This window comes from Corvus hawaiiensis, chromosome 6, assembly GCF_020740725.1.
Source record: "Corvus hawaiiensis isolate bCorHaw1 chromosome 6, bCorHaw1.pri.cur, whole genome shotgun sequence".
NCBI classification, from domain to species: domain Eukaryota; kingdom Metazoa; phylum Chordata; class Aves; order Passeriformes; family Corvidae; genus Corvus; species Corvus hawaiiensis.
In genome coordinates, this window is record NC_063218.1 from 57,359,579 (window position 1) to 57,374,644 (window position 15,066).

The 15,066-nt window shown below is 42.6% G+C and overlaps 1 protein-coding gene across 3 annotated transcripts in view; it reads left to right on the forward strand.

The window, feature by feature from the left end:
* WT1 (WT1 transcription factor) overlaps positions 1–15,066 on the forward strand; it is a 34,941-nt gene that overhangs the window by 10,871 nt on the left and 9,004 nt on the right. For all 3 annotated transcript variants that reach the window (XM_048308235.1, XM_048308236.1, XM_048308237.1), the window contains exons 4-6: positions 1,549–1,626; positions 10,497–10,599; positions 11,962–12,112. In XM_048308235.1, coding sequence (XP_048164192.1) covers positions 1,549–1,626; positions 10,497–10,599; positions 11,962–12,112 — 332 coding nt within the window. The remainder of the gene's footprint in view (positions 1–1,548; positions 1,627–10,496; positions 10,600–11,961; positions 12,113–15,066) is intronic.

Genomic DNA, 15,066 nt, shown 5'->3' on the forward strand with positions numbered 1-15,066 from the left:
CCGGGGCGCCTCGTCTTGGACACTGTCACCCAAGGGCGGCAGGGAATACAGTGGCTGCGAGCTGTGACAAGATGAATAAGTGTATTGCTTTATGAAAAAGCAAAGGAGGGGAAAAAGTGGATATTGTGGGGGAGGCTCTTATAAATGAACTGTCAAGCGAAAGAAAGTTAAAGGGAAATCTCCTGCTGTAAATGCATCGGGCGGGCACTTCTAATAAAAATCAGGGTCCTGGAGGAATTAATTACAGCAGCATTACAGGAAGAATTCGTGGAATTGCAAAACGTAGTTGGCACAGACCAGCACGGACTGCTATTGCAAATGGGGAAACTGCAGGAGAGTTTAACAATTCCTGAGCTGATATGCAGGACATTGTAGTAGCATAATAGCACTTCAGACACACTAATGAATAATAGTGTCCAGTGATACTGACAAATGATATTACGCATACTTCGAGATTGAAGTCACTTAATTTGTTTTTATATGCAAAAGCTTCCCACTGGAATCTGGCTTTTTTAGGTCTCTTCTACCTGCCACGAAGTAAAAAAAAAAAAAAAAAAAAAAAAAAAAAAAAAAAAAAAAAAAAAGAGAAAAAAGAAGAAAAAAAATACGCTCTTCTAATAACAAAATGGTATAAATTTACCGCGTAAATCCAGCGAGTTTAGGTGTAATTAATCAGCGGGGAGATTTGCGTTTGTTGTGAGCGGCGGTTCCCCGGCATCAATCACAGCGCCCTGCTGAAGAGCCGGGGGCTCCCGCCTCGCCCCCCCTCCCGCGCTCTCCAGGGCGGCGGGAGCTGCGCTGCGGGGAGACCCCGGGCCGGGGGAGCCTCCTCGGCCCCGTGGGGACCTGCCCTGCCGGGAGAGCGCTCCCGGGGCTCCGTGGGGCTCCGTGCCCGCCTCCCGCCGCCCCTCACCGCGGCCGCGCTGCCCGGGTTTGGCGCTCCGAGCGGAGCCGGGGAAGCCGCGGCTGCAGCCGCCGCCGGGCTGCCTTCGGTGTGCACCGGCGGGGAAAGAGCCTGCTCCAGCGGTGAGCTTCCTTTATCGCCCAGCCACTCAATTTTTCTCCTGCTTGTCAAGCCCCTCTATGTAGCAACATCCATCACGAGTCACGATAGCTGTTTCACTCCATTACCCACGTGGTCTCTCACACTCCTGCTTAAAACAGTTAACAGATTTGACTTTTTAAAACAAGCAATCCTTTGCGTTACCCCGCCGGGCAGCTTATATTCGTTTCATTCATTTCAGTGTGTCAATATCGGATATTATTTTTCGGGAAGGAAAAAGTTTTATGTTTCCATTTCCAGCTCTTCACAAATCGTCAGGCTTGCAGATTCAAAGTGACTTTTCGATCCACAGATTTTCTTTTCTTTTATTTCCTTTTATTTTTAAAAATTCATAATGTGTCGTTAAAATGGATTATATAAAATACATTCACTTTCTACTGTTATATATATAAAACAAATGACAAAGAAATTGTTGATATTCTGATGTTTTGTTTTTTATATGATAGCTGTAATTTTAGTTCTAATTCTACATCTTTTCACAACAGTGACAATTTATACCAAATGACCTCACAGCTTGAATGCATGACATGGAACCAAATGAACTTGGGATCCACACTGAAAGGGTAAGGAGCTTTGTTCTCTTCTAAATTGTGGCCCTACTGTAGCTACATTACTGAGCTAACTTTATCTTGGATTTCATGACTAGAATGCGGTTACTTGCACAAAAAAATAATACTGTCCGGTCCCGAGAGTGCCTCATCACCTGGCTGTAGCTTGCCGTGTTTTTGACGATCTTTGCCCCGGCCTGGGCTGAGGGATGGGGTGCTGACTGGCCGTGCCCACGGAGCCCAGCGCTGGGTGTGTCAGGGGCTCCGGTGCACCGGGCAGGGCAGGGCAGGGCTGGCCTGTGCCCGGTCCCGGTGCCTGGGCCAGCTCCCGGTGCCTGGGCCTCTCCTGGAGGGGCAGCCGCGGCCCCTTCGTTCTCTCCCCTTTGAGCCGTCTCCCCTTCCTACCATCCCTCTTCCCTTTCCCTGCCTTCTCCAGGCCCTGCGTCCTGTGTCCCGGCCCGGCCGCCTCCCGGCTTCCTTCCTCCTGGCCATTGTCGCCCTCCCACCTGCCGGGAAGAGGCTCCGGCCCGCCTCCCCCGCGGGGCTTCCTGCGGCCGGGCGGGCAGGAAGGCTCCGAGGCGCCGCGGGGCCCCGCCGGGGTGGCGGCCGCTGCAGGGCGGGCAGCGCTCCCGTGCCGCTGCCTCCCTCTCCACACCCTCTGTGCCCCCATCGGTTCTGCCAGGGCTGGGGAGCCTCCAGTGCGCCCGGAGGCCGGAGGGGATGCAGCGCTACCGCATCCTCGCCTCGGTTCATCCACGGCCGCTGCCATGAGCGACAGAGCTACTTTTGATCTCAGCCAAGGGAAAGCCATAGATTGCCCGCTCTGCTCAGAGCAGATGATTCACTGCTCTGAGGAGATAATTGGCTCTGAAAACTCCCCCACCGAAGGCAGGTATTGCCAACTTTGAGATGTTCTCAGTGTCTAAGCGTGTGCAGTCTCAAGGGAACAGTAGGAGAGGCTGATAAAAGCCTGCACAGATCTGTGCTTTCATGTAGTTGTCCACAGATGCGAAAATCTTGTTGAAGGTGGACTTTTTGTACAGGGCTGTACTGCGATAAAGGAAAAAAATATTATGGGGTCTCTTTGTAGCTCATTCACAAATGGTGTTTGAAGGTTAGAGGGAGAAGATAGTAGCATAGTAAACTATTTGTAGTGAAGTGAATGAGAGAATTGAGCCTGAAGAAATCCGTCAAGGAGCTTTCTTCTGGGTAGAGAAGATCCCAAAATCCTACAGTTGTGTATAGTTCACTGTCTTTGCTCCCAATCCCCTCTTTTTAAAGGCTGTTTCCTACTTTTCTTTCATAAGTCTTTTTGATTTCCTCTTTAAACTGTACCCTTTAAAGATCAGTCATTGCAATATTAGACACTGTTTTGTCTCTTCTGAAGAAAATATCCTGCAAAATGGAGAAACACATCAACCTTGACCGAGGTCCAAGTTATTAAAGCAAGGAAGAGGTTATTCTTTGGGGAACTCAGTGAAAAAAAAAAAGTCACAATAGAAATATTAAAGGAGCACTGAACAAAATAAATGGTTTCTTACTTGTCCAGGAGTCAGACTGTTAGCAGTGTAAAGTATGTGACTTAGGATGCATGAAAAGAGGAAAAATCAAGACGAATGATCTATGGTAAAACAAAGCTGAAAGTTTTGGTATAGGCCAAGATTGTAGAATCTGTGGAAAATCAGTGCTAGACATAGCCTCATCACTAGTAATATGAGCCAAAATAGTTATCTGTCTTTTCTGGCTGAGAGTTACAATACACAGTACCTCCAATCTCAGTTGCCATGAACATAAGGTATTCTTCCCAAGATTTACATCTTTAAAATATATGAACTGTTCATAAGTGATTCCCAGGCATTTAGTGTTTCAGATGCTTTTCTCAATCTTGTAGCTGTAATTTAAGAATTTTGGAGTCCATCTCCCTGTTGAAATATGGAGCTTCTAGATTCTATCCAATGATGACTGTCCCTGTTTAGCTCCTTGCCTTCAGTTCTTCCCAGCACTTCTTCTTGGCTTCAGTGAGACTTTTGCACATTATAAGAAGGAAGAAAACGTTGCCAGTAAGTTCTGCAAATAGTTAGAGAACTCTACAGTTACATAAAACTTACAGGTCATACACTTTATACTTGACAGCAGACCAGGTCAGTAGCTTGCTTTTCTGGGTTCATGCTGAAACGAAGCTTTTGCAGTGCAATTTAGGTAGAGTTAGTTGGCAGTTTCTATGCTGAAGTTGTCTGGCAGTTTATCTGAGAGCATTCTGGTTCTAGCTCTTTACAGTCTTGCCAATATTTGAGTGATCAGCCCCAGAATCTCCTCAAACCAGATTAAAAGTTTGAAATTGGGCAAGGGATACTGTCAGGTAGCCAAAGCTGTGTCCTTTTCAGTCGTTGTGAAAATCATTCCCATTGAGTTGCAAGCTTATGAACAGCCCTCTTTGTGTGTCATCAGCAGCAAGAACCTGGCATCTAAACTCTTCAATGATTTTATCTGCTCAGAGCCTTCTTCAGCCCATGGCTTTAAGGCCATGGAAGACTGTTTTTCCTGAATGCTTTTTCCTTCATGGATATTTTAATGTTGGATATTGGAACTGGGGGCAAGAAGTTTCTACGTATCAGTGGAGTTTGGTCTCTGAGTGCTGTCAGTGGGCGTAAGCCTTAGGAATCTGTGGAAGGCATGGCCTGAGACACAGGCAGAGGTGGGCAGGCTGTAAAAGGTATGGAACAGAGATCCTGGCCAGCCATTGCTAAATGGTGAAGAGAGACATCTGAAGTGAACTGAAATGTTGTCTTCTGCCAGAGTACAGCACTGTGATGGACTGGTAGGGGAAGGGGAGAGAGGTGTTAACAGGGAAGCAGAGAGAAAAAGCTGCAGCCATGAGTTCTAGGTGTTTCTACTTGCTGGCAAACCAAAAGGATGTCTGATGGCCCAAGATGAGCTTCCCTCTGCCAAGAGTTGTCCCTGGAGAAGAAGACAGCCCATTACTGCTGCCATACAGTCCAAGTGCCTGAATTTGCGTTTTAGATTTTCACTTGGGTTCAATTCCAAATTGATTCAGCTCTGATTGAGCTCAAGTTGCTCTTGCAACCCACGTGAGGGAAGAGCAGTGCCTTGTGAGCTCGTGTATGTTAATTGTGTTGCTTGTTTGTCCAGGGCCCCCTCTCTGTCACCTTCTGAACTTCGGGTGGACCAGAGGGAGGGCTGGCTTGTCTACGAGCTGTCACACAAACTGGCAGCTTCTAGAATCTGAAAGGAAAGCTTCACTGTTAAGGCAGTGAACCTCACTATGGGACTGGATTTTATCTCCTCAGGCTGTTTGCTGATGATTTGTTCTTCATTTTGTGGTATTTTGTTTGGAGCTGCTGGGATCAGATTTATTCTGTTGCAGGAAACTCAGTGGGTCCCAGGCATCTCAAAATGCACGTTCCACATTAGTGGACACTTTTGCCATTGGTTTCTGTCCTTCATATTTTTGTGTTGCTTTTTCATTTGTCCAGTATGAAAAACACTGCCTCCTTCCACAGCAGTTCTAGAGGTAGCCCTCAGGACGATAAAACCCTCCTTTATATTTTGATGAATTAAGTGTAAAAGTGGCACAGAAATAACTGATACCAAGCAGGAAACTATACAGCATGGTAGACAAGAAGTGTGGCTACATTGCCCACAGCAAGACTCAATGTAATTGTCTCTTCAGCTGCTTGAGTAAAAAGCTTTGATCCATATTTCTGGCAGTCTTCTGAAATCCGGCATAGAACCAGACAGTATTTTGGTTTTCCTCTTTTGGTTTTGCTTGGATGTTAAACACTCAGCATGTTCCATGGAAATTGGTATTTATCGCTGTTTTCTCAGGCTCACTGTAAGGAATATTAGGTATGATCTCTGTAGAACACTATTAAAACATCTAAAACAAGGCAGTGAAAACCTTTCTTGTTTAGGAGCGGTTTGTAAAGGTTTTTCTGTTTAGCTTTTGTGGTTTTTAAATAAAATTTGGGGGTGCAAAACTTCCTACTTGGGTTCAGTTCTGCAATCAAGATGAGGTGGAAATTAGCAATAAGCTACTGTCTCTGATACGGAATTTATCCTTTCCCACCGATAACTGATGGTCTCGTTTTGAAGGGAAGGGTTTGGGGAAATCCTGATTCCACTCAGGTCAATGGTAAAAAACCCCAAACCAAAGATGGACTATTGAAGTCAGAAACACAGAGGTCCCCTGAAGATCTAGAGCCTTCCTCTCATCAACCAGCTGATTCTCTCACTGAGGATGGCAGAAGGACTCAAATCTGTGAAATCATACTTTTAAGTATTCCTTTGCCTTGGAAAGGACAGATAAAAATGCAGCTTCATACTCCACCCTCCATAATAGTATTAGACAAAAACCAGGCAGAAACAGGATCTTCTATATAACTAATCAGGATCTTTTTGCTGTCTCCATACATATTTTTCCCAGGGTGCTAGGATGGTAAATATTTTAGCAGAGGGAATTAACTCTACTTCTCTTCCTTTATGTTCTGTTATCAACAGGACTAGCCCACACCCTCACTTTGCCTCATTTTTGGCTCTGTTTCTAAACCCTAAAATTCCTGTTCCTGCGTTGAAACACAATTAAATTGAAGCTTAATGTGGTGCCTGTTTTATGTAATCTTGCTTTCTGGCTTTTTTTATTCTTCCAAGTCTGAATCTCATGAATCAATGTGTATTCACGTTTCATCTGAAATTTTCTAGCTCTCCTCAGTGTGCCCTAAAGCTTCCCTTTTTTGGTTTATGAAATAATAATAAAAAGCTTAACTCTTCAGATTAAGTTGTAACTGCTTTATACATTAGACAGGCAATTTCAGTTTTACAAAGTAAAAATGGTGTGAGAGAGAAATTGCAGCTTGATTATTTTTAAAAAATATTCAGATTAGAATGTCATCTTTTATGGGTTTTTTCTTTATAACCACTTAGATTGATACAACTCTCTAAAGCTGCTCTGTTTTTCATCACACATTCTCATCTGTAAACCCTTCATTTTTATTAATCTCTGTACAATCTGTACAACTCTGAGATTAATCATTTTAAAAGAGCTACTCTGCGAGTGTTAAGGATTTGCTGGGCTAATGGTAAACGCCAAGTGCTCCTAAATACTCTACAGCACAGAGCTCTTCCTTTGTAAGTATCAGCCTTTGTTTCCCAGTTATCTAGAATTACACTTTATGGCTGTGTTTCCAGGTCTGGCTGTCTAGATCCAGAGAACGAAATACACTGAGTCCTTTTTTCACCAGCTAACCCAAACTCTAAGTATTTGTAGTCCATTTCTGCCTTTGAGCAGTTCCGATTGAAGCTAAAGGGAGTTGTATATTTACAAATAAAAGCAGAGCTGGACTGTGAGGCCAAATCCTTCAGTCCTTGCTGAAACAAAAATTTGTGTCGGATCCTGGCAGGCCAGTTTGGCTGCATCTGGTCTCACTTAGTTTTGAGTTCTTTTAGGAGCTATGGAGGGATCAGTCTAGTGTCTCTCCTAAGTGTGACTCTGGGCCTCACTGGGGATTTTTCTGGATTTTTCTTCTTCTTTGGTTAATTCAGCTGTTTGCTCCCTGATTATCCCACTGGTTTTAGCTGGATTTCTGCTGGGACTGCTGAGCCCTCGGAGCCCAGCGTAGGAGCTGTGGATGGGCTTGCAGCCCACTCAGAGTGCACTTGCAACAGGGCAGTGAGTGGCTCCCTTGGCACTCCTCCAGGCTGCTGTGGTGTTGTCTGAGCAGCCCATCCTGCTGAGAGAGAACATGTGCTTTGGTGGAGGCCTAGGCTGTCATCTAGTCCTGAGAGTCTGTCGGGATAATTTTTCATTATTATATGTATAGATTTGGTGCCCTGAGCTTATAAAGCGTTATCTCTTTGCCTAGTTAAACACAAAGTGCCTGACTAGAAAAGATGAAAGTTAAGGACTGTCCTACCCTCTGGAGATTTCCATTTAGTTAATGTACTGCAGGTATAAATTCATCAGTTACTTGCATTCCTTGTGTATGTGGCCTTGCATCTGCTCATTATCTCTTGCAAGCAATAAAGCAGGTGTTTGAGTTTAATAATGGATTTAGATTTGTATCTGTTCTTCTACCCCTGCTTTTATTATAGTATATAAACTGCAGCCATATGAAACAAGCCAACTGTGCCAACTGTGATGTACACTTTGTGGCATAAATCATGGGTGCATGGAGCAAAGAGACTGGAAGAAAAAGATCTGGAAGGAATATCCACCTGTTAATTTCTATCTCCCCAAAGGTCAGATTATTCCACAGTGCTCCATAATGAATAAATAGTGTTTTAACCAAGAAATCTCTCATGATCCATTTTGCTGTCATCACCATATGGCCATGCTGAGTACCAGCCAACGCTGATGGAAATGTGCCCAGTGTAAAATGGGAAATAGGGCTCCTGATTATTAAAGCATCTCTCCTAGGGAGCTGGTTAAGGACTTAGTATATCATGGGTCAAGGGGCTCAGAAAACAGGTTTTAATCTTCATGGCTTTGCAGTTGTGTGTACAGTTTTAGCAAAATATAACTAGAAATAAGGGGAAGAAATATGAAAAGGCTGGATGTTGAGGAAGGCTTCCCAACAGTGCAATAAAAATTGAGATGAAGATCATCTGGAGGATACCTCTCATTCATAGAGCCATTCCTTAGGGCACAGACAGGGTTTTTGCTCTGCTTCTTACTCCTGGGAGGAATTATTTCAGAACTGACTGGTCTTTACAAAAAAGATTATCATGGAAAGATGAAAACCATGAGAATTTGGAGGGAAAGCGTGGCTGTGTTTTGTAGTATAAGATCTTACTACATATTCCAGCTTCTCCTTCTAAAGTTTCTGTCCTGGGAATTTTTATCTGCCTTTGTGTCTGTTGTTTATTGTAGTGTTTAAGGTTGTTAGGACAGGCGTGAAGGGGAGGTTACACTCAGGGTGACCAGTGCTGAAGTTCACATTTACCCTTGATTTACTGCTGTGCTACAGGTCAGCAACAGCTTCCACTGCAGAGCTTCCTCCTTATCAGCGGTCGTTCTTGTTCCATTTCTGTTTTAAAATGCACTGTGTAATTTGTGACCAACATGGGTATCACCATGGGTTGGGGGATTTCAGCTCTCCCCAGCTTTTTCTTTTGTTTTTTATTTTGGCATGTACAGACTTGCTGCCTTTAAACAGAGGAAAATTTGATGCTGGTGTGCTGATCAAATGGTGATAGTAAATGGTAATTTGTTACTTGGATTAGGCTGCAAAAGGCCACTTCTGGGCCCTGGGCAGAGAGGAGACCCTATTTATTTGGACATGGTAGATATCTACAGAATAGTTTAATCTATTTAAATCAGCTGATGGTATTTTCTTTATCTATTATTACAGAAATTACTACAGAACAGACATACTTATTTTCCACCCCTCCATAACTTATTTCAGTACTATCACCTTAAAATTGAATTAAAATTGAAATAAGCAGAGCATACCTTCTCAAAAGATGTAGCCTTTGATTTGAATAGTCAGGTGGAGCCAGGATTTGAAATTAGCACTGTAGAGCAGTGAAAGAACTGACCTCAGAGAGCACATCTGCCAGGCAGCAGCCTGCCAGCCGCTACGGGGGCGAATGGTGAGGAATGCAGCCCACCCTCTGCAGGGAGAGCTGCTCCCAGACACTGCTCCCCTCCTCTACAGCCAGGTTCACAAACCCTTTAGACATGTCCCGCATTCCAGTTCCACTGCCTGTTCTGCAAATCACTTAAGAGCTTTAAAACTTCCTTGTAATTCTACTCTGCACATGAACTTTGAGTGAAGAGAAAGGACCAGTGAAATGAGAGTCTGGACCTCAGGGACCTCTTCAAATTGCTATTGCAAGCATTTGGCAAAGACTGGGATAACATCCTACATATCCATCTTTGTCCCTAGCTGTGTGCCCTGGGGTTTTGTTCTGGTCTTTCTGATTTCTGGTGTTATGTAAAACATGCACACTTGCCATTGCCAATGTATACTTCTACAAGTGATAATGTAACATGCTCATTCAAAAATTAAACCTAAGATGTATCTACGTGATTTTGACATTAAAAAGGCTGCAAACAGGAGACACAGCAATGTTCCAACATTCAGGACATGAGAACACAGGATTTTGAAGAACATAATTAGACAAAACATATGGCTGTGGCAACCCCAAAACACACCAAAAGTTAAATATTCTTAAAATTAATGTGCTGCATGAGAAATCTTGGAAATTTATACCTAGTAGGGATGGGCTGGTTTTTTTTTTAAATTTTATTTTTATAAAGGATAAATTTGTAGCACATCCTGCAAGCTGATATGTGGGATAAATAGTTTAGACACTGATTTGTAATCTCTGTTTATGAGTACATGACTGCTATTCTTATAAATGTCATCACTTGCTTGGTAGTATCGGGTAATATCTGAGTCATGAGGTGTTGACAAAAATCCACTGCACTTAATGTGAAACTTGAGGCATTTTGCTCATTCCAGAAGATATTAGCAATAGCCAGCCCCACGTTTGACTGATAAATAACGTGAACATGTGCACATGACACCGTTGTGCTATGTGAATTTCTTCCTCTTACCTAAAATCTTTGTGGAAATACATCAGAGTTCAAATCATGACAATTTCTTTTCTTTTTTCTTTTCCCCTGGATGCCTTAATGGATACTAATAGATGTTTGTATGGAGTCAGTGCATTGTGCCAGCAGGAGCAGATCCATGTGAAGGCAGAGCAGGTTTCCATTGGTGAATTTTGCTTGAACTTGGATATCATGGCTGTAAAAGCAAACTCTGCATATGTTATCACTGACTTAAGAAAAGAAACCTCTCACATGGAGCTGAATACTGAAAAAGATTTAATTTTTTCATGATTCCCATCTTTACTTACAGACATACAGCGGGATATGAAAATGAGAACCACAGCGCTCCCATGTTATACAGCTGTGGGGCCCAGTACAGAATACACACCCATGGAGTCTTTAGAGGCATACAGGTAAGTGTTGTGGGGCATTCCTCTTGGGGAAGTAAAACTTCTGCCTGTTTACAGTGTTCATTCACTGCTTCACTGGTGTTTGTAAACCCATCCTTGATTTGCGGCTTCCCTGCGTTGTCAAGAAATGCTTTACGTAAGTGTCCTGGCTTCACTGCAGCCATTGAACTCTAACATAACATTGCTTTCTGACACAGTCACTTGAAATGGCTTATTTCTTCTTCTGAAATGTGTCTGCAAGGCAATATTCCTTACCAGCTTCTCAGGATCATCTAAAAGACGTGATCCAGTTTCCAAATTCTAGCTCCAATCACTCCGGCCGTGTGAAGCTTCTGTGGTTATGATGGACAATATCTAATAACTACATATATGAAAGTTTTAGATGACATTTTGTTTTTATGTGTTTCTGAAACTTTACTAATTCAAATGTATTTCCTTCAAACAAAATATGGGATCGTTTCCTCATAACTAAGTAATTAGTGAATATTTGGGAGGAGCTTACCATCCATGGGAGTTAATTTCCTCCCTTTCTGGGACAGTCATATCATTATTAAATACCCCTGTAAAAGATATACCATGTTAAAACTGATGGCAAAGTCATTACAGACTATCTGTCTTTTCTGTGTTTCTCTGTGTTGTCAACATACATCAGTGTTTTTAGATAGCATCTTTTCTCCTTTTCCTTTTGTGTGTAGTTTAGCAGGTCATTTTTCAGTGGCAAGCTCTCAGAAACAGGCTCCTGAGCCAGCTTTTGTTGAGTGAATAAAAGTAAGTGGTTGACATTGTTCAAGGAAGTTAATTATTCCAGAAGGAGGAGATCATCTTTGGTGGAACATTGTGACAGTGGCCAAAATGCATTAAGGCTGAACTATTCACCAGCTCCACCTAAACAGTTGTTTTTGTTTTTGTTGTTAATCAGTGTGTGTTAATCCAAGACATCCATTTCCTTGTCCTTTAACTTCATATGAGTACTTGAAATAAAAAGGACAATACTCCTCTGGCTCATGCTCTTACCTCTTACACTGGTATAAACTTAGAACTATTTTATGTGGCAATGAGAGTTCTGCCAGGATTGTGTGGTTATACATGAGGTCAGAGTGTGGGCCATTTAATCTCATATACAAACATCAGTGAGAGAATTCACTGAGCAGAGTTCACTGCGCTTCACCTTCGAATAATTTTAACACTCTGCGGAGAGCAGATTAAGACATACTAAGGTTGTTGATGTAGAATGACATAAAATTGCCTGTTTCCAGTGCGAGCTGCTTAAGTATCTCTTTGTCCTGGGGAAGTGTTGAGTGGCTGAATGTGTGAAGTCAAAGCTGAGAGCACACATGTGGCATTAGCAGGTGTCTGTCGTTGCAGGACGTCCGGCGTGTGCCCGGAGTGGCTCCGACCATTGTGCGGTCGGCGAGTGAGACGAACGAGAAGCGTCCCTTCATGTGTGCCTACCCTGGCTGCAACAAGAGATACTTCAAGCTGTCTCACTTGCAGATGCACAGCAGAAAGCACACTGGTGGGTATAAATCATGGCACAGCACAGTGGGCAGGGGGGGTTTAGGATAGCACAAGGGGCAAGAAGCGCTCTGCCAGGTCAGGGAGCGGGAGAATCCATCAGATGAGCGAGTGTGTGCTCTGTCAGCTGGCCAACCCCTCTTTTGGAGCAGAAGGCTCTCTGGATCTAGTGAAGAAAAACACACAGCAGCATTGACAGCAAGTAGATCACCTCCCTCTCTCTCTTACTATTGCAGGGCTGTGAGTTGTTCTCTCTTTTAATTTTTTTTCTGCTTTCCCCCCTCATTTGGGACCACTGAATCTCACTCCAAATCTCATCTAATGTTAATTATTAAGAAGTTTCCTCTGCAAGAGGAACCTAGACATTTAGCATCCTCTGGTTCTCCTGTGTAAGCCTTTTCTGGTTGGGGGTGGAGGCAGGGGTTGGTAAATATGTTCCCTGCTGTGGGATCTTTCCATGAAGGATTGAGCCTGAAGCCAGTCATTTGGAGGCTAATGTCTGGATTCTGCCTGAGTTCAGGAAATAAAATCTCAAAATGTGGAAATCAAATGCTCTGCTGCACCTTGTCAAAGAGTAAACAGAGTTGCTTCCTGTATTGGGAGATTTATGGTGTTGGATGTGTAAAATTATGATATATATTCAGATATGTTTCTTATGGGTTTTTAGGGTTTTTTGGGAGTTTTTTTGATTGCCAGTCATATTTTTATTTAGGCAGTTCTTTCTGTGCTTACCTAGAAGTCTGTGGATGAAATCTGTAGATATGGATATTCAGTTAACCACTGATAAGACAGAAGATCAAAGGGATGGAAGAGAACAGGAAGGCAGCCCAGGCTGGGTGACCTAGCAGATTGTCTAACATTCCATAACAGATAGGTGCAATCTTCTCCTTTTGGAGACCATTCAGTTAGTTAATTGTGTGAAATTGTGAGAAATGCACACAAAGCACTTTTATTTAATGAATGGGCAAGTCAGAAAATATTGAGCCAGCTATCTTCAGAGCTGCTGAAATTAAAAAGTTAAGATACTTTAGACTGTAAGTTCAAGTTCATCTTTAGAAAGGAAGGTCTACAGGAATGCTCTTCTATTTTCTGTAAATAAATTGGAAACAAGAAAATCTGGAAATCTTTTGAAGGCCATTAAATTCATTATTTTTCTCCATGATGCCTAAACAGATTAGATTTTTTTCTCATAATCACTATTTCCTTCATTCCTAAACTGATTTACTCTGTGTTTTAGCAGTCATTATTTGTTTGTTCTGGTCCTGTATTTTATTCCATTTCGTTGCTTGGCTTTCCCAGTGTTATTTCTGAATGAATCACAAGGACTTCAACTTACATATTTAATTTTTTTTCCTTAGCTGTAGAAGATTTTTAATATAATATATAATGTAGGTTTTTAGAGTCAGAAAACTTCCAAAAGAAGTAGGGGACAGACCTGTGTCTGTCTAACACCCCCAGAGAGGCTTCTCCCATTGTCTTTGAGGTCATACATGCCCCTCCTCTGGTTCATGCTGTAGTGGAACTGGGTAGAGGAAAAACTTTTTTTTCCCCTTAAACATCTTTTCTGTACAAGTGGGTGCAGATTTTTCTGCCCATACATTTTGATATGTTGACAGCAAAAATTATTTATCTCTCAAATCTTTCCAAGTTTCTTTCCATAAGAGGCCAGCTTGTTTCCCAAGCCAGCTTGTGTTTGCTGATACCAACATTGCCATGTAAGCTTTCAAGGATTCTTGCAGCCAAAGACAGAAAGCAAGGGATGATTCACTGCTGGAATGAAAATTGCTTGGGTAGCCTGCCTGGCTGATGCATTCAGCTTTAGGATCAGAAGGGAGCTTTCCCCTTTATCAGCTGACAGGCTTTTGTCCTCAGCCTCTTGAATGGGTACTAGACATTTCCTATTATTATCATCTGGGAATTCTACTTACCAAATTCCCAGCTGCTGTGGAGGCTTAGAATATGATGATCTTCATTTCCTCTCCTCCTGTGGTCTATCAGCCCTAGTTTTTGGGATTGCTTGGTGACCTGTGGGAGCATCTGGAGGGGATAACTTCCCAGTTATCATATTTTCTTGGCTGCTGGATGTGTGGACAGTCTGGACTTAGTGGCCATAAAGGTCTTCCACTACCATGTTCTTCAGGAGCCCGGGGCAGTCAAACCCACTGTTGTGATGCAGATCCATTTCCAGTCTCCTTTGCAACTTCATGTCTTTGTCTAACCCTGATTTGTTTCTCCTGCATGTCAAAAGCAAAATTTGGAAACCAGTTTTCTCCAAAAATAGTGTGGTTGTGTTTGGTACACCTCTTCTCATCAAACAAAACTTTTATTAGTCTTTATTAGTTCTGGACTCACTCATGGCTTGGAGCTCTTCCACCTTACACTATCTTAGTGTAGTGGTAGGTCAACTTTTTAAATGATGAACACATGATTTGAAAACAGGCTGTTACATATATCTGATATTAAACCACAAGATTGTGTCTTTGCAGAATATTGTTGCCTCTAGATTATGTATTTTCTTTCTATAATAGATACATACAAAGGACTGGCTCATCAGATCTTCCATTATTCTTCACCAGCTGCAGTACTGCGAAACCAAGCAAGGCCCTGAAACACAAAGTTGGATTCTGTAGTCAGTTTTTACCAATGTTTCAAATAGCCTTAGCTGAAAATATGTTAACACTTTGTACCCTCCGAGGCTGCTTATCTGTTCTTAACAATGCCTTTATTGAAACATGTACAGCCAAAAAAGCTTTTTTCTTATCTTGGTGTATTTTGCTGCAGCAGATAGGCCTCTGGAAGGAAATGCAGAAATATGTCTAACTGTTCAACAGTTTGTTCAAAGCAAATAATGTGAGTTGTCATTCTGTGGCAGATTTCAGGCACTTCCTTGCAGAAACAAATTGATGTCTAGACCTCCATAAATTTAACTTCTGGTGGAAGCACCAGCATTCTTGC